Source organism: Microcaecilia unicolor, chromosome 1 (assembly GCF_901765095.1).
Source record: "Microcaecilia unicolor chromosome 1, aMicUni1.1, whole genome shotgun sequence".
Taxonomy (NCBI): domain Eukaryota; kingdom Metazoa; phylum Chordata; class Amphibia; order Gymnophiona; family Siphonopidae; genus Microcaecilia; species Microcaecilia unicolor.
Genome location: NC_044031.1, coordinates 493,841,074 through 493,867,087, shown reverse-complemented (window position 1 = coordinate 493,867,087; position 26,014 = coordinate 493,841,074). Strand labels below are relative to the sequence as shown.

The 26,014-nt window shown below is 43.3% G+C and overlaps 1 protein-coding gene across 1 annotated transcript in view; it reads right to left on the bottom strand.

Annotated features, from left to right (window-relative positions):
• The window catches only part of LOC115459555 (lipoxygenase homology domain-containing protein 1), a 98,245-nt gene that overhangs the window by 44,853 nt on the left and 27,378 nt on the right, over window positions 1-26,014 (bottom strand). The window contains exons 3-5 of the mRNA XM_030189395.1: window positions 24,450-24,536; window positions 21,536-21,724; window positions 19,906-20,038 (exon numbers count right to left, since the gene is read on the bottom strand). Coding sequence (XP_030045255.1) covers window positions 19,906-20,038; window positions 21,536-21,724; window positions 24,450-24,536 — 409 coding nt within the window. The remainder of the gene's footprint in view (window positions 1-19,905; window positions 20,039-21,535; window positions 21,725-24,449; window positions 24,537-26,014) is intronic.

Genomic DNA, 26,014 nt, shown 5'->3' with positions numbered 1-26,014 from the left:
ACTTGAGTGCCCACATTTACACAAGGTTTCAGCAGGCATAAGTCCAGCAACCAAAATTTAGGCATGGTATCTGGACTAAATGCTATTCTATATACACCCTTTATAGAATAACGCTTAGGGTGAGACTGTATATATAGCACCAGAAAAATCGATGTGGAATCTAGGCATATGCTATAAAATCCGCTTAGATTAGGGCAGTATAAAGAATACGCCTAGTGGCCATAACAGCGCCTAACTGTAGGCGCATCCATTTACGCCAAGTAAAACTTGGTGTAAATATTGGTGCCTAACCTATGCGCAGAGCAGGTGTATTCTATATCCCTGAGCATAGTTTTCTGGGACACCCAAGGGTCACCCATTCCACCCCATGGCCATGCCCCCTTTTGGCTGCATACATTAGAATTTACACACAAACACGTTACAGAATACATTTAGCAAGTTGTGCGCGGTAATTCTAATTATTGCCAATTAGTGTTGACAATTGCTTGTTAACATCCAATTATCAGCACTGAATAGCCCATTAACCAATTAAATTATGGAATACACTTCGATTTCCATGCGGAAATCTTGGCGCACAATATAGAATCTGGGGTTAGTGCTGAATATTTCAGTACCATTTACTGAATTCCCTCCCATGTGCATAGAGGGTGTACTCTTTCTGAAAGCATACACACTATCCCTGAAATGTTATAAATGGCACTTAAAATTGCAAGCACAAATTTGGTGCACACCCAATTTGCATGTGCAATTTAATTGATTTAACAAGTCAATTAGCACCAGTAATTTGATGCTAATAATCAATTAGCACTTATTGGCCTTAATTGAAATTTATGCATGCATTTGTAGTCATGCAGATCCATGCATACATTTTACACGTGGTTCCGAAAAGGGAGCATGGCCATCGGAGGGTCCTGGGTGGATCAGGGATGTTCCTAGAATTTATGTGCACTGTTATAGAATAAGGGGTGATCTGCAACTAATTTACTCCCCTGTTTACAAAGCCACGCTAGCGGCTGTCACACGGCAGTGCCGACACAGCCCATTCAAAATGAATGGGCTGTGTCGGCATTACTGGCTTTGTAAACTGGGGCCTTAGATGTCAACATTTACATCAAAGGTTTACTTGGTGTAAATCTTCATATCTTAAGTTAGGCATTAACCCCCAAATTCTATATATTGTGCCTTAAGTTGGGCACGCTAATTTAGCCACATGGCCAAATTGCGTGCACAACTTAATTGATTAACAAGTCTATCAGCACTGATAATTAATACTTAGCAATCAATTAGTGACATTAATTAATGTTAACTAGAATGAATGCACACAACTTTCTAGATGTATTCTATAACATGGTGCACATAAATTCTTATATGCGCAATTGGGAAAAGGCATTGCCATAGGCATTGAATGGGCAGGTTGTGGGCATTTCAAAAAACTATGCGCACTTTTATAGAATACACCCGATCTGTGATTAACTTAGGCATGGTGTTTATGCCTGGTTTTAGGTGGCCTAAATGGGTGCACCTAAATTTTAGTCTCATGAACGGCATGTGAGCGTATTCTATAAACTATGCATAACTTTAGGCATAGCGTATAGAATCACACTTAACTGTGTAGTTTTACAGTGCCAATTTTTAAGGTGCCATATATAGAATTCTCCACAACCCCCTAATTCTGTAAAAGTTGCCATAAATTGTGCCACAAATTTGGGCCTGCACCCAATTTGCATGTGCAATTTAATTAAATAACAAGCTAAGTAGTGCCAATTGGCTTTTGAACATCAATTATTGACGCTAATTAAATTTAATTCAACTTTACGTGCCCCAAATTTACACATGATTTGAGAAAAGGGAGCACAGAAATGGGATCATCATGGGTGTTCCTAAAATTAATATGCATTGTTATGGAATAATGGGGCTACATGCCTAATGTAGGTACATACATTTGCACCACAGTTCAATTGGTGCAAATGGTCACGCCTAAACTTAGGCATGACGGGCATAAGCGGTATTCTATAAACCACACTTTAAGCAATGCTTATAGAATAGAGTTTTTTTTACCATTGATTTTTTTTTTGGTACCATATATAATATCTAGCTCTAAGTGTATTCTAGAAATGGTGCCTAACTTTCAGTGCTGTTTATAGAATAGCGTTTAGCGCATTATTTTTTCAGCGCTATGCATAGAATTTGATCCTATATGCACATGCACAAGGGGCACCCTCTTTGCAAATAGCATGCACTCTCTCAAAAGAGTGTGCAAATTTTTATGGGGTTTTTTTTCTGTGCTTTTGTTTGAGAATGATATATAATGGCATGAGATCTGTCATTGACATTTCTCATATGGTTGCAAATGAATGCCCGTCCCTACTAATTGATCTATCAGCCATTCTCTAGATCACAGTTTTACAAACTTGTATTTTATTTATTTATTTATTTATTGCATTTGTATCCCACATTTTCCCACCTCTTTGCAGGCTCAATGTGGCTTACAATATATCATGACAAGTGGAAATATATAAGAAAGCATACATTTAGTATAATAGAGGGGTCTTGGGTACCATGATAATGATAGAACATAGTAGTAGATTAACAAATAGAACCAGTTGGTCTTTGTGGTATGCTTTGCTAAAGAGATGGGTCTTCAGTATTTTGCGGAAGTTAGTTAGTTCATATATCGTTTTTAAGTTGCGTGGCAGCGCGTTCCAGAATTGCGTGCTCAGGTAGGAAAAGGTTGACACATTAGTTAGCTTGTATTTTAGACCTGGTGGTGGATTTTCTGAATACCCACATTGAATATGCATGAGATGTGCATAGCTGGATCTCCAGTCCCTGCACATTTATCTCATGCATATCCTTTCTGGATATCTGGAAACCTGACTGGTTGTAGACTCCTAAAGTTATATTTGGTAAAACTGACCCTACGTAACCATTCAGGTGTTCCTAATAGAGGCCCTTTTACTAAAGCTTAGCTTTAGCCATGTGGCAAAGACAGATGTTAACTTAATCCGTTTTCATGTGCAAACAAACTCATGGAAGTCAATATTCAGTGAGGCTACTGCATAAAGGTAAGTGGATGAATTATCCACTTATCTTTATGCTGGATTTTCAGCCACAGTATTTAAAGTGCTTCGTAAAAGTCTATGCACCCTTGTGCATTTTTCATATTCAATTGCACTAAAGTAGGAGTTTGTTATAATATGACATAGTGCATATTTTCAACGTGCAAGAATAATTATAGAAATATTTAAAAATTATCATTAAGAAAGTCTTGCATGCATATATCCTAACACTCTTTATCATAGCAAATCTAAATTAGTTCCATTTCTAAAAACTGCTTTAATAAGGCCCAAATAAGTTAAATAGAATTCACCTGTGTCCAATCACTGTAGCTGAGCTGTTGCATGAAATGAATTTGAAGCAAAAGTCTAAACATGCCAAACATGGAGCTCTTGAAAGAGTTCTGAAATAGTTAGTTATTTGAAGGTACACACTGAGAAAGGCTATAAGAAAATTTCTGAGTGTTTGAATATTCCCTGGAGTACAACCAAGTCCAGAATGTAAAGTGGAAACAATTATCACCTCCAAAACACTGGCTCCATCATGGTATCCCTCCAAAATCTGTAGCTGTGGATTAAGAAAACTGTTGAGGAAGGCATTTTAGCCTGTAAACCGCTTTGATGTGTGTGTGACAAGAGAGGTGGTAGAGTGAAACCTAGTAAATACAAGCAAATTGTGAGGCCTAAAATTACTTTAAAGAACTACAGGGGTGTCTAGCTAAGAGTGTTCAGTAACTTCAAGATTACCCCAGAAACTTGGCCTGTATGAAAGTGTGGCAAGAAGGAAGCCTCTGTTGAAGGACTGCAGTATGACGCATTGCATAGCATTTGCAAAGAAATACTTAAGAAACATCACAAACCTGTAGAAGGAGTTTTAGTAGACTGTTAGGACTAAAGTGAAACTTTTGGTCTCGATGATCTCAAAGAGAGGAGCATAAATCCTTGGAATATTGGGCCTGATGTTATTTTAAAGCAAGCTTGCCTGCCTCCTGTTTTGCAAAACTTATTATACAAAGGGGTAGGTGGGACTGCAGTGTTATTCTACACTTTGCTGCAATTAAATCTGCTCCTCAGTAATGGCATAGATCCACTGATGTTTGTATTTCTTCTGATTCTGACCTGAACCTATTTAGCAATATGGAGCAGCATTTTAGAAAGGACAATAGAAATGGTAATCAAGACATCCAGGTTGGGATGTTTCAAGTTCCGCTCAGATTTTAGAAAAGGAACTGCTGACATAAAGCCTATTCTCAAATACATGGAGAAATGGACATTTATGCATCAACTGCATACGGTATGTGTGTCCATTTTAGAAAAAATGAATGTCTAAACTAACAATGGGGAAAAACAAGGGCATGAACATCTGTGGCAGCACATAAATATCTATGTTGTGAAATGGCAATATGAACATTTATGTACTGAAACACAGACATTCATGTGAGCCATTTTAGAAACATAAATGTTTACATTTCCTGTAGCTGTCACAGATCCTGGTATCCTTTGACTATATTGCTTTTTTTTTCTGGGGGGGGGGGGGGGGGGAGAGAGAGATACTCAACCCCTAGCAGATTAAGGAGGTGACCTTCTCTAATCCTTCCAGTGGAATGCTGCTCACTATGGCTATGACATCCTAGGTAGCAGGTCTAAATCCAGACATCCATTTCTTTGGACTTAGACATTCATTCCCCCTTCTGAAATGGAAAATGATTGTCTATCTTTTGGGCCCGTCCTAGTCCCACTCAAAACCTGCCCAGACCATACTTCTTTGCCATATGGGCATTTATCAGTTTTAGACGTTCATATCCCAGCTTTGTAAAATCGGAATTTAGATGTTCATTCAGTATGAACATCTAAATGCCAGTTTATGGACCTCTAAAACAGAATAGCACTTCTAAAATAAGCACCGTAATGATATACTAGATAACAGCAGATAAAGACCAATATGGTACATTTATTCTGCTCAGTATGGTAGCTAGAGTTGTACCTGCTACTCCATGTTAGCTACATCCCTCTATGCCTTTTCTAAAGTGTGTAGGTCATTTAAGTTTTGCTTTTATTCTATCCTCTTGCTATATGTGGGGCCTCTGGGTTTATCCCATGCATTTTTGAATTTAGTCATTGGTTTTGTGAGCATTCCAGACATCCACTACCCCTTCTGTTAAAAGCATTTCCTGATATTTCTCTTTAAATATAACTCCTTGCAACTTCATGTCCTCTAGTTCTACTGCTTCCACATCTCTTAAAAAGATCTGTTTTTATATTAATACCTTTCAAGTTTTTAAAAGTCTAATCATTTTTCCCCATTCCACCTTTCCTCTAGGGAATACATATTCAGGTCTTCTCATATAACTTTTGGCACTAACCTCATGCCATTTTTATTACCTTACTTTGAATAGATTCGAGTCTTCATGCATCCTTAGTAAGATATGGCCTCCACAACTGAACACAATGGCCCAAATGGAGCCTCAGTAAATACTTGTACAGGGGAGTTAACACCTCCTCTCCTCTGCTAATTATCTATATAGCCTAGCATCCTTCTGGCTTTAACCACTACCTCGTCACATTGTTTTGCCACCTTGAGACTGCATTGTCCACCAGATTTAACAATTAAAATATTGACTGTTGTGGGGGAGTTCTTGGTTGATAAGGGTGTTTATTAAGGTGCAGTAAAACTTGGGCTTTTACTGCACCTTAATTTCCCATGGGAGTGATTAAAGTTCAGTAGCTCAGTACTGGAAGTTAATCACAGCCATAGTATAAGAATAATGCTGCCTGCCCTTAAGCGATAGCTTAACCCCTAGTGAAAGTACGGTTAGACTATCTCTAGGGATCACTGGTGCCATTTTGAGCCCAATGCTAGAACGGGGCAGGAGTAAATAGGGATTGCTCCTGACAAGTTCTACAGGAGGTTTATCTCGCGTCACCTCCATCTGCTCGCCATAACAGAAACCTGGCTCTGCCCTGATGACTCTGCTTCAGTCGCAGCCCTGTGCCATGGCGGTTATCTATTTTCACATACTCCTTGCCCTGCTGGCCGTGGGGGCGGTGTTGGCAGTGGCGTACCTAGGGTAGTTGACACCCGGGGCCGGTCATTTTTTAACACCCCCCCCCCCAAATCCAGTACTAGGCATGCCGAGAATACAAAACACTCAGGACCTATAGAGCAATTCTACCATACCATAAGCAGTAATTTCTATGAGTCACACAAGGAAAAGGAAAGCATCTTAAACACTACAGTGAGCACTAGAACATCAATTCACCTATTGTAAAATGAAACCAGACAGAATAGTACAGATTGTAGATCCTGCACAGTCAATGCCAACTGAAAGCCATGTCTTTTTCACAAACACAGATACACCCTAATCCACTATAGAATAAGTAATCATAAACTTTCTATTTAGACAAAAATTAAACTGAACCCCCAGTGCCAGACTCTGCATACAATGCAACACCACAGAAACAGAAACTGTCCCCTAGTACTGTGCAAAATATAAAGACAGCAGATGTAAATTTGAAAAAAACTAACAAGTACCAATCACCACTTTACAAATTAACAAATAGAAATAAAACAAATATAGAAAGTAAAATAATACCATTTTATTGGACTAATACATTTAGCTTTCAGAGGCCAAAACCTCCGTCCTCGGGTCAGTACAGTATAGTGCTGTTACAGTATCCTATCCTGACCTGAGGAAGGGGGTTTTGTTCTCCGAAAGTTAGTCAAAATGTATTAAAATTAGTCCAATAAAAAGATTACCTTATTTACATGTTCTATTATAAACATTTAACATATCTACAATACTTTATCCTAAAGCAAAAAAAATAAAAAATATATATTTTATTTACAGTTTGTTGTCTCTGGTTTCTGCTTTCCTCATCTTCTTTTCACCGTCTTCCTTCCATCCAGCATCTGTCTTCACTCTCTCTCTCTCTCTCTCTCTGCCATCCAGTGTCAGCCCTCTCTGCCGACCCTTCCATCCACTGCCTGCCCTTTCTCTCTGCCCCTTCAATCCACCATTTGCCCTCCCTCTCCCATCCATCCAGGGTTTGCCCTCCCTCTCGCTCCCCCTTCCATCTAGGATCTGTCCCCTCTCTCTCTCTGCCCCTTTTTTCAGCCCCCAGTTCCAGCCCCCTTCTCCCCTCTGAACACCCCCACCCCAGTCCCCTTCTCCCCTCTGAGATCCCCACCCCAGTCCCCTTCTCCCCTCCCCTGTCTGAGATCCCCACCCCAGTCCGCTTCTCCCCTCCCCTTTTCCCCTCTGAACACCCCCACCCCAGTCCCCTTCTCCCCTGTCTGAGATCCCCACCCCAGTTCCCTTCTCCTCTCCCCCTCCCCTGTCTGAGATCCCCACCCCAGTCCCCTTCTCCCCTCTGAACACCCCCACCCCAGTCCCCTTCTCCCCTCTGAGATCCCCACCCCAGTCCCCTTCTCCCCTCCCCTGTCTGAGATCCCCACCCCAGTCCCCTTCTCCCCTCCCCTTTTCCCCTCTGAACACCCCCACCCCAGTCCCCTTCTCCCCTGTCTGAGATCCCCACCCCAGTCCCCTTCTCCTCTCCCCCTCCCCTGTCTGAGATCGCCACCCCAGTCCCCTTCTCCCCTCCCCTCCCCTTCCCCAGTCTGAGACCCCCACCCCAGTCCCCTTCTCCCCTCCCCTTTTTCCCTCTGAACACCCCCACCCCAGTCCCCTTCTCCCCTCCCCTGTCTGAGACCCCCACCCCAGTCCCCTTCTCTCCTCTGAACACCCCCATCCCAGCCCCCTTCTCCCCTCTGAGATCCCCACCCCAGTCCCCTTCTCCCCTCCCCTGTCTGAGATCCCCACCCCAGTCCCCTTCTCCCCTCCCCTTTTCCCCTCTGAGACCCCCACCCTAGTCCCCTTCTCCCCTCCCCTTCCCTTCTCCCCTCTGAGATCCCCACCCCAGTCCCCTTCTCCCCTCCCCTGTCTGAGATCCCACCCCAGTCCGCTTCTCCCCTCCCCTTTTCCCCTCTGAACACCCCCACCCCAGTCCCCTTCTCCCCTGTCTGAGATCCCCACCCCAGTCCCCTTCTCCTCTCCCCCTCCCCTGTCTGAGATCGCCACCCCAGTCCCCTTCTCCCCTCCCCTCCCCTTCCCCAGTCTGAGACCCCCACCCCAGTCCCCTTCTCCCCTCCCCTTTTCCCTCTGAACACCCCCACCCCAGTCCCCTTCTCCCCTCCCCTGTCTGAGACCCCCCACCCCAGTCCCCTTCTCTCCTCTGAACACCCCCATCCCAGCCCCCTTCTCCCCTCTGAGATCCCCACCCCAGTCCCCTTCTCCCCTCCCCTGTCTGAGATCCCCACCCCAGTCCCCTTCTCCCCTCCCCTTTTCCCCTCTGAGACCCCCACCCTAGTCCCCTTCTCCCCTCCCCTTCCCTTCTCCCCTCTGAGATCCCCACCCCAGTCCCCTTCTCCCCTCCCCTGTCTGAGATCCCCACCCCAGTCCGCTTCTCCCCTCCCCTTTTCCCCTCTGAACACCCCCACCCCAGTCCCCTTCTCCCCTGTCTGAGATCCCCACCCCAGTCCCCTTCTCCTCTCCCCCTCCCCTGTCTGAGATCCCCACCCCAGTCCCCTTCTCCCCTCTGAACACCCCCACCTCAGTCCCCTTCTCCCCTCTGAGATCCCCACCCCAGTCCCCTTCTCCCCTCCCCTGTCTGAGATCCCCACCCCAGTCTGCTTCTCCCCTCCCCTTTTCCCCTCTGAACACCCCCACCCCAGTCCCCTTCTCCCCTGTCTGAGATCCCCACCCCAGTCCCCTTCTCCTCTCCCCCTCCCCTGTCTGAGATCCCCACCCCAGTCCCCTTCTCCCCTCTGAACACCCCCACCCCAGTCCCCTTCTCCCCTCTGAGATCCCCACCCCAGTCCCCTTCTCCCCTCTGAACACCCCCACCCCAGTCCCCTTCTCCCCTCCCCTTTTCCCCTCTGAACACCCCTACCCCAGTCCCCTTCTCCCCTGTCTGAGATCCCCACCCCAGTCCCCTTCTCCTCTCCCCCTCCCCTGTCTGAGATCGCCACCCCAGTCCCCTTCTCCCCTCCCCTCCCCTTCCCCAGTCTGAGACCCCCACCCCAGTCCCCTTCTCCCCTCCCCTTTTTCCCTCTGAACACCCCCACCCCAGTCCCCTTCTCCCCTCCCCTGTCTGAGACCCCCACCCCAGTCCCCTTCTCTCCTCTGAACACCCCCATCCCAGCCCCCTTCTCCCCTCTGAGATCCCCACCCCAGTCCCCTTCTCCCCTCCCCTTTTCCCCTCTGAGACCCCCACCCTAGTCCCCTTCTCCCCTCCCCTTCCCTTCTCCCCTCTGAGATCCCCACCCCAGTCCCCTTCTCCCCTCCCCTGTCTGAGATCCCCACCCCAGTCCTCTTCTCCCCTCCCCTTTTCCCCTCTGAGACCCCCACCCCAGTCCCCTTCTCCCCTCTGAACACCCCCACCCCAGTTCTCTTCTCCCCTCCCCTTCTCCCCTCTGAGATCCCCACCCCAGTCCCCTTCTCCCCTCCCCTCCCCTGTCTGAGACCCCCACCCCAGTCCCCTTCTCCCCTCTGAACACCCCCACCCGAGTCCCTTTCGCCCCTCTCCTTCCCCACCGGCGAAGCAGCGTCTCAGGCAGCGCCTCGTGCCCTGCTTATAAAAAAAAAAAATCAAATCTCCTTCCTTCTCCCTTCTCCTCGTCTTGACGTCTTGACGTCGACTCGGGCCTTCCAATCAAATTGATTGGAAGGCCCGAGTCGACATCAAGACGAGGAGGAGAAGGAAGCAGGAGATTTGATTTTTTTTTTTACAAGCAGGGCACGAGGTGCTGCCTGCGACGCTGCTTCGCCGTTTTTTTTTAATGTGCGGCACCGCGGGAACGGCCACGGGAGGCGGCGGGAGCGGAGCACCCCCCACCCACTGGCACCCGGGGCGGACCGCCCCCCCCCCTTGGTACGCCACTGGGTGTTGGACTACTTCTCTCTCCCTCCTCCAGATTTCAACCCCTTCTTCCACCTCAATCTCACTGTTTTTCCTCCTTTGAAGTCCACTCTATCCGCCTTTTCTCTCCTCTGCCTCTTCGAATAGCGGTCATTTATCGTCCCCCTGATAAGTCCCTTTCATCCTTTCTCAGTGACTTTGACGCCTGGCGTGCCTTCTTCCATGATCCTTCCTCCCCCTCTCTCATCCTTGGTGACTTTAATATTCCTGCTAATGATCCTTCCAACTCTTATATTTCCAAGTTACTCGCTTTAACGTCCTCCTTTAATCTCCAACTATGCTCCACCTCCCCCACTCATCAAAATGGTCACTGTCTTGATCTCATCTTCTCCTCCAACTGTTCACCCTCTAGTTTCCTTGCCTCTGATCTTCCCTCCTCTGATCACCATCTTATAACTTTCACACTTAAATCTCCTCCCTCCCAGTCCCGTCCTATCTTATCTAATTTATCTAAGAATCTTCACGATATTGACCCTTCATCTCTATCCTCCCATGTTTCAAACCTCCTCTCTACTGTGGCACCATCCATGTCTGTCAACGAGGCTGTTTCTTCATACAACAATACTCTATCCTCTGCCTTAGACACTCTTGCACCTTTGATGACCCGCCCTGTAAGGCGTACAAAACCCCAACCTTGGCTGACTTCTAATATCCGCTACCTATGTTCCTGTACCCGCTCCGCCGAACGCCTCTGGCGGAAATCTCGGGCCCTTGCTGATTTCTTACACTTTAAGTTCATGCTGACCTCCTTCCAATCTGCTCTTTTAGGTGCCAAACAGGATTATTATATCCAACTGACCAACTCTCTTGGCTCTAATCCTCGACTTCTCTTCACCACATTGAACTCTCTCCTCAAGGTGCCCCCTCCCCCAACTCCCCCTTCATTATCTCCTCAGACCTTTGCTGAATTCTTTCACAACAAGGTTCAAAAGATAAACCTTGCTTTCTCTACCTCACCACCTCTCCCTCCACTAGTCCGTTCCCCTCTCTCTCCTTCCCCTCATTCCCTTTCCTCCTTTCCTGAAGTTACCATTGAGGAAACTACACTTCTCCTCTCTTCCTCAAAATGTACCACCTGTTCCTCTGATTCCATTCCCACCCACCTTCTTAATGCCATCTCTTCTGCTCTTATTCCTTTTATCTGTCACATTCTCAACCTCTCACTTTCCACTGCGACTGTCCCTGCTGCCTTTAAACATGCTGTGGTCACACCTCTCCTTAAGAAACCTTCACTTGACCCTACTTGTCCCTCTAATTACCGACCCATCTCCCTCCTTCCTTTTCTCTCCAAATTATTTGAGCGTGCTGTTCACCGCCGCTGCCTTGATTTTCTCTCCTCACATGCTATTCTTGAACCACTACAATCTGGTTTTCGCCCTCTTCACTCAACTGAAACTGCGCTTACTAAAGTATCCAATGACCTATTACTGGCTAAATCCAGAGGTCAATATTCCATCCTCATTCTTCTTGATCGTTCCGCTGCTTTTGACACTGTCGATCACAGCATACTTCTCGATACCCTGTCCTCACTTGGATTCCAGGGCTCTGTCCTTTTCTGGTTCTCTTCCTACCTCTCCCTCCGCACCTTTAGTGTTCACTCTGGTGGATCCTCTTCTACTTCTATCCCTCTGCCTGTCGGCATACCTCAGGGTTCTGTTCTTGGTCCCCTCCTCTTTTCTATCTACACTTCTTCCCTTGGTTCATTAATCTCATCCCATGGCTTTTCCTACCATCTCTATGCTGATGACTCCCAAATCTACCTTTCTACCCCTGATATCTCACCTTGCATCCAAACCAAAGTTTCAGCGTGCTTGTCTGACATTGCTGTCTGGATGTCTCAACGCCACCTGAAATTAAATATGACCAAAACCGAGCTTCTCATTTTCCCCCCCAAACCCACCTCCCCGCTCCCCCCGTTTTCTATTTCTGTTGATGGCTCTCTCATTCTCCCTGTCTCCTCAGCTCGAAACCTTGGGGTCATCTTTGACTCTTCTCTCTCCTTCTCTGCTGATATCCAGCAGATTGCCAAGACCGTAAAATCCGCCCCTTTCTTTCCGAGCACTCTACCAAAACCCTCATCCACACTCTTGTCACCTCTCGTTTAGACTACTGCAATCTGCTTCTTGCTGGCCTCCCACTTAGTCACCTCTCCCCTCTCCAGTCAGTTCAAAACTCTGCTGCCCATCTCATCTTCCGCCAGGGTCGCTTTACTCATACTACCCCTCTCCTGAAGACCCTTCACTGGCTCCCTATCCGTTTTCACATCCTGTTCAAACTTCTTCTACTAACCTATAAATGTACTCACTCTGCTGCTCCCCAGTATCTCTCCACACTCGTCCTTCCCTACACCCCTTCCCGTGCACTCCGCTCCATGGATAAATCCTTCTTATCTGTTCCCTTCTCCACTACTGCCAACTCCAGACTTCGCGCCTTCTGTCTCGCTGCACCCTACGCCTGGAATAAACTTCCTGAGCCCCTACGTCTTGCCCCATCCTTGGCCACCTTTAAATCTAGACTGAAAGCCCACCTCTTTAACATTGCTTTTGACTCGTAACCACTTGTAACCACTCGCCTCCACCTACCCTCCTCTCTTCCTTCCCGTTCACATTAATTGATTTGATTTGCTTACTTTATTTATTTTTTGTCTATTAGATTGTAAGCTCTTTGAGCAGGGACTGTCTTTCTTCTATGTTTGTGCAGCGCTGCGTACGCCTTGTAGCGCTATAGAAATGCTAAATAGTAGTAGTAGTAGTAGTAGTAGGTTGTATGGGTGCTTTTGAGTGTAGGGGTCTTTGGGGTGGGGGCATTGGGAGGATAGGGTCTTTGTGGTTGAGGTTGTCATCAGGAGGAGGATGTAATTTGGGGGAGGGCATTGGGAAGGGAAAGAGACAGATCTTTCTTTAGAGCACTGACCCTTAGAAGAAGCTCCTGGGAGCATTGTGCTACAGCTTTGCAGTCTGATGCTCCTGGGATGGAAAAAAAATACCACTGACTTGTGGTGTTCACCATAAGCTGTGTAATTTGTTTTACAAAATAAATGTGATAATTTATTTTAATGTCTCTTGTGGTAATATAATGCAAGTTATTTCCCTTTAACACATGTTAAGGGGCAAAAAATGTGTGTTAAGGCTATAATGCATAACTACCCTCTTAGTTTATTCTCATTTTGCCTCCTGTATAAAGAAGGAACTTGGAGACTTTGAGTCATTACTCATAGCATCTCAAGCCACATCCTCCATTCTAAATGACCTCTTCATTTGGATTTTGGTTGCTAAAAAGGCAAGCTTAGAAGACAAAAAAAAAGAATGGCATCCTGGTAAGAGCCCTTTCTACACAAGGCCTGTGCAAGAAATTTAGGATATTTTTGGCTAAGAAAAAAAAATACTCTGAATATATTACTCCTTTTTGAAATTGCCCTTAAATATCTGCTTAGATTGGTTTTGAGTCTATCCAGTACATCTGTGACACCTGAAGAGAATGAGAGCTTCTTGATTTATAGAAAATATTACTACTGCACAATAAAGTGTTTCTTCCCAGAATGCAGTAGAGGAGGTGGATAAAGTGTTATCAGAGAATTCTTCTGCCTAGTCTGACCCTCTGGTTATCCAGACCGTGAATGCTTCTCTACAACATTCAGTTTCACTCTCTAATGATTTATGTGCCAAAGATATATTTAAAAGCAATTTAAAATCTTTCAATCCAATAATAACAGTGGGGTTAGATAAGATTATCTGCTCTATGCACTCTTTCACTGCCCTTCATAATACCTTCCCCATGCCTGTATGGAAAAATCCATTTGATGATCTGGGACGCGACATATTTGCAATATGGTAAATGCCAGCCTAATGCAGGGTAGCTGTATGTTGGAAAGAAGCAAGAGTCAGACCCCTACTAAAAAACCTCAGTTAGATTAGACTATCATTTCAAATTACTGGCCAGTTTTCAATCTCCCCTTTAGAGCTAAAGTGGTATCAATTAAATATGCTGAATATTTGGATAAGGACCTGATATCCCAGACAATTGTGTTTTAGGAAATATAGTACAGAAACTATTCTGATTTCTCTAACAAATTAGGTAGCTATTAATTTAGATCAAATTTTTGCTTTGTTGGTATCTTTGGATTTAAGTTCAGCCTTTGATCGTGTGGATTATGATTTACTTATCTTCTCAGCTCTACGATCTGGGTTTACGCAATACAGTGCTAAACTGGTTTCAATCTTGCTTATTGAGGTCTACCTTTACTGCAGATTGGAAGGCCTGCCTGTCACAGTCACACTGGTGATCCCACAAGGATTGATTTGGCCATCAATGCACCTTTCTCTGGCTGTATTGGCAACATTGGTTCAAGTCTATGAGATAATGGATATTACTAGGTGGATAACATACAGTTATTTTGTTATATTAATCCACATGTTTCCAATATTATTGTCCTACCTGTTTGAATGTTATAGTAGACTAACTATTACTTTATAAGATGGAACTGAACACATCAAAATCTGAAAGAATGTGGATTACAAGAAAAAATGTGTGAGATATCTATCCTGTTGGAAATATTAATATCCATTTTGGGTGTTATTGTTGACAGACACTTAATATTCCAGGTACATGACTCTGAAACTGTAAACTTCCCTATACTTTCTACAGAAAGTTCATGCATTGTGTTCTTATTTAACAATATCTGGTATGTTTTTATTACTTCATGCTTCCATCTTAAGTGCAATGAATACAATACATTCATAACACTGCTATTAAATTAGCGTAATGCTTGTCAATATGACCATGTGATGTCACCATTTATAAATGATTATTAGTTGCTAATCAGCACTCAGATTCAATATAAAATGATAATTATTATTATTATTATTTTCAATTCCTGTATCAATATGCTGCTGTACTGCTCATTTCTTTGATAAACTTCTTTTTAAGGTTTCTTTGTGAGGCCATCCTTTTTACCTTGCCAACTAACTGATCCCCTACTTTTCTTCTTGAGCTCATCAATCTAATGAGAGCAATCTGTTAATGATACCATCTAACACGATAATATGCTTTGAAGCCACTTGGAAAATAGAATTTGGATATCAAGTAACATATTTATGGAATGGACTTCTCCAATATATCAAATCCAAAGTTACATACTCAGTATTTAGAACAAAGCTTAAGCTGGCTATTTCAGAAAGTATTTAATCTTTAAACCACTGTATTGTCATTGTTAGTTCATTTGATGTTTGGTTTTTTTTTTTTTTTTTGGGGGGGGGGGGTTTAAGAACTTAAGAATTGGCATAATGGGACAGATTGAAAGTCCATCCAGCCCAGTATCCTGTTTCCAATTGTAGCCAATTCAGGTGACAAGTACCTGACAAGATCCCAGAAATAAGCAGTAGATTTTTCCCAAGTCCATCTTATTTATTTATTTTGACTTTTCATTTTATTGTTGTTGATATTTTAATTTATGATTCCTTTTTTTTAGTATGTTTAATTGTAATGTATGATTTCTGTAATGTGTTTTAGTTAATTCTGTTTTGTAAACCACTCTGCTATTTACCTTGAAGGGCAACTTACACAATCAAGACTTTTTGGTTTCATATTCCTAATTACTTGTTGAATATTTCTATAATTGTTCTTTCACATTGAAAGTGCAAAATATTCCATGTAGAACAGTGAAAGAAATTTCTACTTCATTGTATGTGGAATTGTATTTGTTTGCCTGCCAAATGTGAAAAATGTACAACGGGGTAAAGACTTCTATGTCAAACTGTTGAATATGTGGCTTTAAGTGGTTAATTTATCCATTTAATTTAGGACAGTTACTTGTGCTGTTCTACTTTAAATGAATAAAGTTATCCGAATTTCACTAAACACTGGCATTATATGCATATCATTTGGCTTTATATCTTGAAATGTTTTCTGGCTTGCCTCCTCTCAAATGCATAACTTTTGGCTAGACATCAAGATGCCTGAATAAGTAACCAGTGGAATTACAGGCTGAGGTAAATTGTCTTTTCTTTTGGAAATAACTAATAGTTCTGCATTATCCCTCGTGTTGATTTAAGGGCAATGGCATGGAAAACTGCTGTTAGGTAGTTTCACAATACTGTTGGCTAGGTTACATCGTATATAAATGAATGTGTTTTGAGTGTCTAGGACAAGGTTATGGTTGAGGTTAGAATTTCTCTGATAGTTGGGTTAGGTTTAAAGTAATTGTAAACTGCTTCAAATAACAAAAGTCATTGGTATCGATAAAGGGAAAAATGTTTATGCGTGTCCTGCTACCCTCTATGAAAGGGCACTTATGATAAAAGGGTAAGCAGGCATCTATTTGAAGCCTATTCTATAATGAAAAATAGGTACCTACTTTTCTTTATGGAAGACTAGCGCAAATGGCAGAAAATGTGTTTACAGCTTACATCAACCCTATAGCTGGTGTAAATGCCCACATCTAGATATTAGCCAGAGTCTCCTGGATTCTATATATGATGCCCAAAATTCAAGATGTGCACCCAACTAAATTGGGAACAGCGAAGATGTCAATGAAACCACAAAACAAGGCACGACTCAACACAGGCCTTTGTTTTCGGCTACCTGGCCTGCATCAGGAGTCTATAAAAACATAAAATACATAAAAATCTATGTATTGACAAACATAAACAATGGTGAACAGGCTTATCAGCAAAACATTTAATACACACAAAGCCTGTACGGCACTAAAGAAATGGTGTATTGGTGTCTGGAGCATTAAGATTACAATTTGCATACCTTTCATTGTGCCCTATGCACCATCACTGTTTTTAGAGCTGTACAGACTTTGTGTGTCTTAGTTAAACATTGGGTTCAAAATGTTTGTCATTCAGATAGAACAGAGATTATTTTGTATCAAATGATTTGCCGATAAGCCTGTTCACCATTGTTTATGTTTAGGTTTCATGAACAATATTCAATGATTAGTGTACAGTATTTTCTTTTAAATGTATACCCCACTATCCATATTTTTATTATTCTGTTTTTAAAGAATTCTGTATATGCTATAATCATGTTTATCAATACATAGATTTTATGTATCTTGTGTTTTGTAGACTCTTGATTCAGGCCAGGTGGCCAAAACACAGGCCTGTGTTGAGTCATGCCTTGATTTAATTAAAGTTATAACAGTTCTACTGACTGTGTGTGGTTCCGTTGTCATCTTTGCTGTGTCTGTTCACATTTGTGTTGGTTTACGAGGACTGACTTTTCTGTTTTGCTGCCCCACAAAATTGGGTCATAATTCAATTAGTGCTGATAACTGGATGCTAATTTGACATTAATTTAGAATTGGGCGCATATCTTGCTATGCGCTATTCTATAACAATGTGCGCTCAAATACTATAGCGAACAACTCAAAAGGGGGCGTGTCCATGAGAGGATCATGGGCGGGTCAGGAGTGTTCTTAAAATTTGCACGTAGGCTTTTCCTCAAAAATGGACAGTCTTAGGTTCCAAGATGGCGCTGTGACCGGACGCACCTGAGCTTGCTGCCGAAGAGACTCTGGTGTTCTCTGCTGATTTCGCTGCCTTTGAGGTCTCCTAGATGGGGAAACGAAGGGGGAAAGTCAGGGAGCATTCCTCGGCTCCCGGGGCGTCCATAGCGTTGCGACAGACGACCCTGCAGTTTCCTAGTCAGCAGCCGGGACCTCGGGGAACCTCGACCCCTTCTGCCGCTCTCGACGCGTCGGCGTCGATTGAGAGCGCTAACGGGGCTTCCCTGAGCCCCGTAGAGCGCATTGCTCCGCCTCAACCCGGAAGGGAATTACTGACAGCCCAAGCAGGAACGGCGAACGGCGACGCTCAGCCTAACCTCCTCGAGGAAGGGTCTGCGGTGATAGAACATGTTTCCCAGCCTAGAGAAGTACTTTTTCAAGCAGCCATACAGGTACTTCCACTGGACACCGTTTCAAAGCTTTCTCAGGTTGGTGAACAGGCTCAATCCCTTCCTGGAACTTCTGGCGTGGTAAGACCAGCAATTGTGACCTTAGAGTCACTATGGGACATGGTACAGGATATTCAAATCTCCATGCAACCTACTTTAAAAAAGAATACTGAAAATATAAGAACTCTTTCTGAAGCTGCGCTACTCCAAGCACAGGTAGCTGCACAACAGGCCACTAAAATGGAAAATTTGAATATTAAATTACAAGAGATGGGAAGTTTAGAGAATGCCTTGGTTAAAGATAATATTTTCCTTCATAAACGAACTGAATACCTTGAAAACCAGATTCGTAGGTTTAACCTTAGGTTCCTAAACTTCCCTAGGTCTCCTCTAATTTCACCTCTTGAAATGGTCAAGAAATATATCGTGGACATTCTTGGAATGGACAAAGACTCATTGCCCCCCATAACAAGGGCCTATTATATCTGGAACCCACAGGGAGACGGTCGAAATCTCCCAAGGGTGGGGGACGAAATGAATTTAACTTAATTCCTTGAGAGCTCACTGGAGATAATTACGCAGAGGTCTACTTTGCTTGTTACCTTTGTGTTGGAGCCTGATCGCAATGCTATACTGAGACTTTCTTTAAGACACTTAGAAAACTTGTTTATGGGTTCAAAGGTTCGTGTTTTTCCTGACCTTTCAAGGCCTACTCAGGTTAGACGCAGGGCTTTTTTAGAACTGCGTCCTAAAGCGTTGGCCTTGGGGTTTAACTTTGTATTACGTTTTCCTTGTATTTGTAATTTGATGCTTGAGGGCAATCAGTTTCAATTTGTAGACCCTAAACAGTTAAAGGAATTTCTTGATGCTAGAGTAGATACGAATCCTATGTGCCCCCCGTAAATAGCAGGCTGGGATCAGTAACCCCGAGATATGCAAAAGGTGGTTTTTTTTTTTTTTTTATTGCAGTTTGTAATATAATTTCCTGTATCTTGGAACCAATTTCTTTAATTGTGGACGAACAGGCCTTAAATTTTATTCTTAGTTTTGTTGTTTCCTTTTCAATGCCTAATGCATATACATAATTTGTTGTTAAATAATGATTAATACCAATAAAATAAAATAAAAAAAAAAAAAAAAATTTGCACGTAGTGTTATAGAATACCAGGTGATGTGCACCTAAATTGGGCGCCAAGAATTACACAAGGTTTCATCAAGCACAAGTCCTGGTGTCCAAATTTGGGCACCAAAATTAGACTTGATATTATTGTATAATGGACGCTCATCTTTGCCCATTATCAAACAGTGTTGAGTGCTACTGACTGAATCTAGCCTAATATGCATAAATTACAGAATAGTATAATTTGCATGCATAGCTGCACACTCCACCCACGTGCATGCCCACCGACAAAGTGCACTCCATCAAACCATGACATCTACTTTCCCACTAGTCATATTCTCTAATAGCTCATTTTGTGTAAACAACTAGAAAACCGCCATTTAGGCATATTCCTGCTGCCTAAAACTAGGTAACCCCTTATAGAATTACCCCTTAATGTATAAGGCACATAAAAAAAAAAACATTACCAGCAATGAAACCAAAGCCATAAGCTGTGGATACTGGTTTGTAATAACTTTTCCACCAATTTGCATTTTTGTTTTCTAATGCTACAGTATTTTAGATAAAGCACAGGCCTCTGATTATAAGATTAAAAGGTTTTGGTATATTGAAACAATGAAAGAGATTAAGAAAGTGGTTAGATTGAAAGGGCCATTATACTGAATATATTTTTTAAGTATCTAACAGAGATATTTCAACACCTCTTCCTGTTACACCTAATCATTCTTAATGGTATAGGCTCAAGCTTGAAAAGATAGCAGGGAAAGGAGTATGGCTGACATACAGTTAACTAATAAAGAGTAAACTCATTTCTAAGAGTCAGAATGAACTGTTGGGTATAGGTGTTCCCACCTGGGAGAATGGGTTGACCACAGTGTAAAACAGGAAGTTCCCTACAGATTTCGCCATCATCGTGACTCTGTGACAGCCACCGGTGAACTGGAATATAATATTCTTCCCGTGAATTAAGGTTCTGCAAGTGTACCTGCAACAGTAAAGAGAAGCAGTTATGAACTGCGAAATATGCATTACCACATCTTCTGGTCATCTCATATAGAATCAACCAGAAAAAAAAAGTGAGAAGGTGAATAGAACAAAGACCAAAATAAGTCAAATGTAAGTTTTGAGGAATTAACCACTTAAGGGCCCTTTTACTAGGCTGCGTTAGGGCTACCGTGGCATTGGCATGTGGCAATTTGACCCTACCGCCGGGCTACTGTATGACCCTGGTGGTAGTATCAGTGTGTGCCGCACACCATTTCTGGCACTCAAAAAATTTTTTAATTTTTTAGTACCAGGGACTTTCTCGTCGGTAATCCGGCAGTTACTGCCAGGTTAGCATGGGAGCCGTTACTGCCTCCTACATAGAAAGCAGTAAGGACTCCCCCAGGAAATGGCTGTGCAACAAGTACTTAACTTACTGCAAGACCATTTCCATAAAAAAAATCCTTTTACTCGCTGCAGTAACAGTGGGCCTCTGTGCACGGCAATCCCGCATGATAACGCCACCACAAGGGTCCTCTTAACGCAGCTTAGTAAAAGGACCCCTTAGCTAGAAATAATGATCTTCTATTGCAAAATCTCTCTCACAGTCCCTCCTTAGAGAATGACCTACTTGTACCTGCAGCCTACTAACACATTCTTTCTATGGAGTGGACAAAGGTTCTGGTTCTGTAGAACGCAATAGGGTAATTTTCAAATGCGAGGAAACTTTTCAAAAACATTTCTCCTTTATGAGCAGAAAGTTGCACATCAGATATGGAGGTAACGTTGTGCTGCTACAGCCTATACATGTCTGAGCAGAGGTGTTCCTGGGAGTGAGGGGAGGGAGGGAGGGGTTAGCACTTACATGCACTTTTAAAAATATGCAGGTATGCACATAAACTAACCCAAAAATGTGTGCAGGTATACATTTATGTGCATAGTTTCCTTGCAGAAATTTTCAAAGCAGAAGTATGTGCATATCTTTGATTTGGAAAGTTTCCTAATTGTGTACAAAGAACAGTGTGCACATTTTTACATGAACATAGACTTTTAAAATCACCTTATCAGCAGTGCTCCTTCTAAGCTGTGCGACTGCAAGCAGGTCAGAAAGAGAGCTGTCACGCCTAGCAACTAGTCGCACAAAATGTTTGCTTTCTTTATTATGAACTTAAGCTATACTGCACACATTGAGGTGAAGCTGAAGACTTGCACACAAAGGGCTGGAATCAGTAAACAGTGCTCAAAATTTGGTGCCAAAAAAATCAGCGCTGAATGATATTTTATAACGGGCGATCTGGGATCAGCACTCCACTTTGGGTGCACGGAATAACAAGAACTGAAACCAGGTGTAATTGAATGCTAACAAGCAAGCCTTTCATTCTATTCATCTCCCTCTGCCACTGTGTGCTTGAATTTCAGATGCTCTTGTCCTTTCGCCTCCTGTCCTTTTGGTGGTATCTGTAACCCTGGGCCCTGAGGTACCTCTCCTCCTTCCTACACATCTTTGCTTCTCATCTTGGTTCCCCATGTCCGAGAGCTGAGGAACAAGTGCTTGTTCTGCCTCTCTCATCTGCTGGGGCTGTCTTTTTGCATATCCTGCTCCAAAGGGAGATGTCCTGGGAAGAAGATCCGAGCAAGAATCCACAACCACTGCCACGCTGGTGCCTCCCCGGCCATGCAGGGCTCCCTGCTCCCAAGCATGACTGCATATGTGCTGAGCATTCCAATGGTTAGCTCTTGCATAAAATTTGCATGCCATTAGCACTGAACATTGAAGAGTTCTTTGCAACACTGTTTGGGCAGTATTTACCAGCACTGTTTTGTAGAACACCAGAGTTTTGAGCATCGGCCTGTAAGTGAGACTTGACCTACCTGACTGTAGCAATGGTAATTCACACATAGATGGTGAAGGCATATGCCCTGGGGTGTCGCTGCCTCTTTCTGCACCCACCTCTCCCATGTTACTTCCCCCATTGGACAGAACTATGGATCTTAAGGTGGTTCTGACAATATGAGGGAGTATCCTTAAGAGGAAGGGCAGCATCCTACAAATTCCCTCATATACCCTGCTCCTCAGATCAACCATGTCCGGTTGAGCACCTGCTACTAACATCCAAGGTTCCCAAAACTGCACCAGGCAAGACAGGCAAGGCTCCAAAGCACTATAACATAGGTGGGGCAAAGAACTTGTACATAAGTATTGCCATACTGGGAAAGACCAAAGGTCCATCAAGCCCAGCATCCTGTTTCCAACAGTGGCCAATCCAGGTCACAAATACCTGGCAGGATCCCAAAAAAGTACAAAATATTTTATACTGCTTATCCCAGAAATAGTGGATTTTCCCCCAAGTCCATTTAATAATGGTCTATGGACTTTTCCTTTAGGAAGCCATCCAAACCTTTTTTAAACTCCGCTAAGCTAACTGCCTTTACCACATTATCTGGCAACGAATTCCAGAGTTTAATTGGGCCCTGCCACACCAGTGACTTTGACCCATCCAGATCTCTGGCACATGGTATCAGTCACAGTGTAGGCAGCCAAATAGAGTCTCCTCTTCTTCATTCTCTTCACCTTAATCCAGCCATCAGCAGCTTGGTCTGAATCAAGGGTTTCTGCATCAAATCTGTCATCAATGGTTTCCTCCTCCTCCACATTGGTCCTTCATCCTAGGGTTAAACTCGGAAAACCCATTCAGGTCCACAGGTATCAGGATCTTGGCTTCAGACACTTGTATTATTACATGCATGAGCTTATGGTCCATAGTTGTCTCACTCATTTTTACCCACTTGGAAGCATCCCAAAAGTCAACCGGGTTTGTAAATCCATGGGGATGGACTTTGTTTGGCAGGCTAATGGATCTGAGTCTCCTGGGGTAGTCACCATGGCTCCAACCAGGCTTTTAAGGTTCTAGTATAACCTGCTGGCAGGTGTGATTGTTAAGAAGCGGAAGTCTCATGGCCCTGGGTGTCCGGCTATTTCCTTTGCCATGGCCCTTGGATCTTATGAACTCTCCGCTTCCCGGAAGGCCTTGGCCAGTTGATTCTAGCTGTGTGCTGGTGATGGACAGGCTGCCTAGGCTTTCTGGCTATGTGCCTTCACCTCCCACTCTGTAATTTGCCTTTATTGGAGCCAGCAACTGGCACTGAAATGGAATTACTTCCCAGTCTTTGATGCAAAAGAGCACTCTTCTCACCAAATAAATTGCTTGAACTCCCCCCTTTTGCTTGCCAGGTCCCTCCTTGCCATGTTTCCTGTTTCCACTGGCCGCAGCATTGGAGCGAACTTGGCCCAGCAAACCTTGTGACCAGGCAAGACTCTGATCACTCGGTTTCTCATTCCTGGTATCTGGCAGATCTCCTCCTCTCTATTTGGAGACCCAAGTGGTGGAGTGGTTCAGTCTTAATGACCTGGAACTCCTGGTTAGGGTGTTCCTGGGCTCCCAGTGGTTTTCCTTCGGTACTCCTCAGGACTTCATTGGGCTGGTCTTCTACCCTGTGGTTCAGTTCCTTGAAGGGGTCCTTCCTCTAGGAAGTTTCCCTGAGCTGACTAAGTCCTCCAGCTCCTTGTACATCACATGGTTAGATATTTTTGCCTGGGCCAGCTGAGCCTCAACCTGTGCCAGCTGTTCCCACAGGACCACTGTACATACTCTGTCCAACTCTGCTGTTCTCCCCTGCAGTCCTTGAACTTGTAGTTGTAGTGCAGTATTCATGCACTTAAAGTGCTAGACTGAGTGTTCACAGCACTCCATTTTGACATTTACGCCTCAGTCTAGCACTTTAAGTTCTCAGGTCACAGTTTGTGGAATTTTTCACAGTGTCCTACATTTTACCAGTTCATCATCAGTCTTTTTAAAGATTTGTGCCTGGTTATACATTTGATATTGAATTATAACAATAAACAGACTTCTGAGGCAGGCACTATTGCCGAAACATGGTGCTATGTCGAGTCTACTTCAATGAAGGACCCTTCTTTTACTTCATATTCCTGTCTCCATTGGTTTTTTGGAAGAGTCCTGTTGGTTTTGCTACTCCTTCGTTCCTATATTGTGCTTTTTGTAGTAGACCTTGTTTCTCCACCCTGGTGGTTGAGTTTTGTCTTTTCCCTTGAAACTACAACATTTAAATGTAAAGGGAACACTGGGTAACTTATGTGTGTTATAGAAACAAAGAGATATAAGTGCATAAGATATAAATTATGTTCTGTAGGCTGGATGCTGATATTCAGCAGTGCTTAAGCAGGCTGAATACTGAGTGTAATATTTTTGTTTTTATAGCTTTAGACAATAAAGTTATTTATAAAAAAAAATAAAAATAAAAAGAACAGAATGCAAGCAACCTTTGAAAATTACTCTAAGACTACCTTCAACTAGTGTACTTCTCACAGGGATAGAATTAAACTGTCTTTGTACCTGTTCACAGAGCCAGGAGGATGATTTTCCAGAGTTGTTGTGCCCAATGCGGATTTTGTACAGCTCTCCAGTGTCTCCAGTGTAAATCTGTGGAAGAAACAGAAGATATTTGTGTGCTATGGTGCTGTATAGAGCAAACCATAGAGGACCAAATTTACTGAAAACTGAAAGCAAGACTCAAGCATTGAAGGACTCTGTGGTTCAAGGAAAAAAGTGTAGAGTTGCTCATTAGGCACGGGGGGGGGGGGGGGGGGGTTTGGGGGAGTTTAATTTTGTATTTGGAAGATCACTTTTTGTTCAATACCAGTTGATTGCTGTATGTTACACGGAATTTGAAATGTTCAAGCCCTTAATAAAAATTTAATGTTAAAAAAAAAAAAAGAAAATGATGTAGAGTTATAAAGCCTTTCACTTTGGAGTCACTAGTTCAAATCTTTGCTTGGGTTGACAGAGACTAAAGGACTTTACCAGCACTCAAGAAAAAAATCTAGGTGTCATTATAGATAATACACTGGAATCTTCTGCCCATAAAAGCAAACAGGATTAGATTTTGTCGGCTTCATCTGAAACAGTGATGATGTAGATGAAACAGTGGAAGTATGGCAAGGGAGGGAGGGTCTATATGCATTACCAGCATAGGCTTGGAGGGAAGTAACATGATTTGGTGATACTGCAAGTCATGCTTGTGGGATATATACATGAACTGGACATAGGTTAGGTTGTGACCGACTAACCTGGAGTGATATTGTGAAGATGGTGACAGATTAAGTAGGATGGCTTGTTATTGAAAGTTTGCAAGTGTATGTTAATAATTCTGTTAATAAAGCTGCGGCCTGTTTATTCCACAAACCTTATGTGTATAATCATCATTTATGATTGCTGATCAAGTGGTGGGGTGCAAATGCCTATTCTATTGGCTTCTTATTGTTTAACACAAGGCATTTTCCTCTACACTGAATAATTAGCAGTCTTGAGGGGGGGGGGGGGGGGGTTGTTCTTTTTAAACTGTTTTCCCTCTCAGTTTCATACTCCTTGTATCCACTGCCCTTTAACTATAGATTTACCATTGTAGAGATCAGGGGACAAATGTTGCAGCTCTCATTGTAATCAAGTATGTGCATGCTGCAGCTAGCCAGTAGATGTTGCTGTTGAGTAATGGCTGGCATAGTGAGGAGGAGCCAGGCAAACTAATCTGGGAATTAAACTTGGCTTCTTGTATTGTTTGGCCCAGCTTCCTTAATTTTTTAAAAAGATTTTCTATCATTTTACAAGTGGAATATTTGTGTACAGGGGGAAATTTCCCCATCAGGTTTTACACTAGTTCAAAGGTATACATAGATTTTAGAAAAGTGCTTATTTCAACCAGGTCTTTACACAAGGGATTAAGAGAATCATTCTCCTTCCCCCCCCCCCCCCCCCCCCCCCCCCCCAATATTTAAAACCATTTAACCAGCCAGGAACGGCTCCTGGCCAGTTAAATATCACTTAACTGGCTATCCAGCAATATTCAGTGAGAGATCAACAGTTATTTCCTGCTGAATATTGCCAGTTAGCACTTAGCAAAT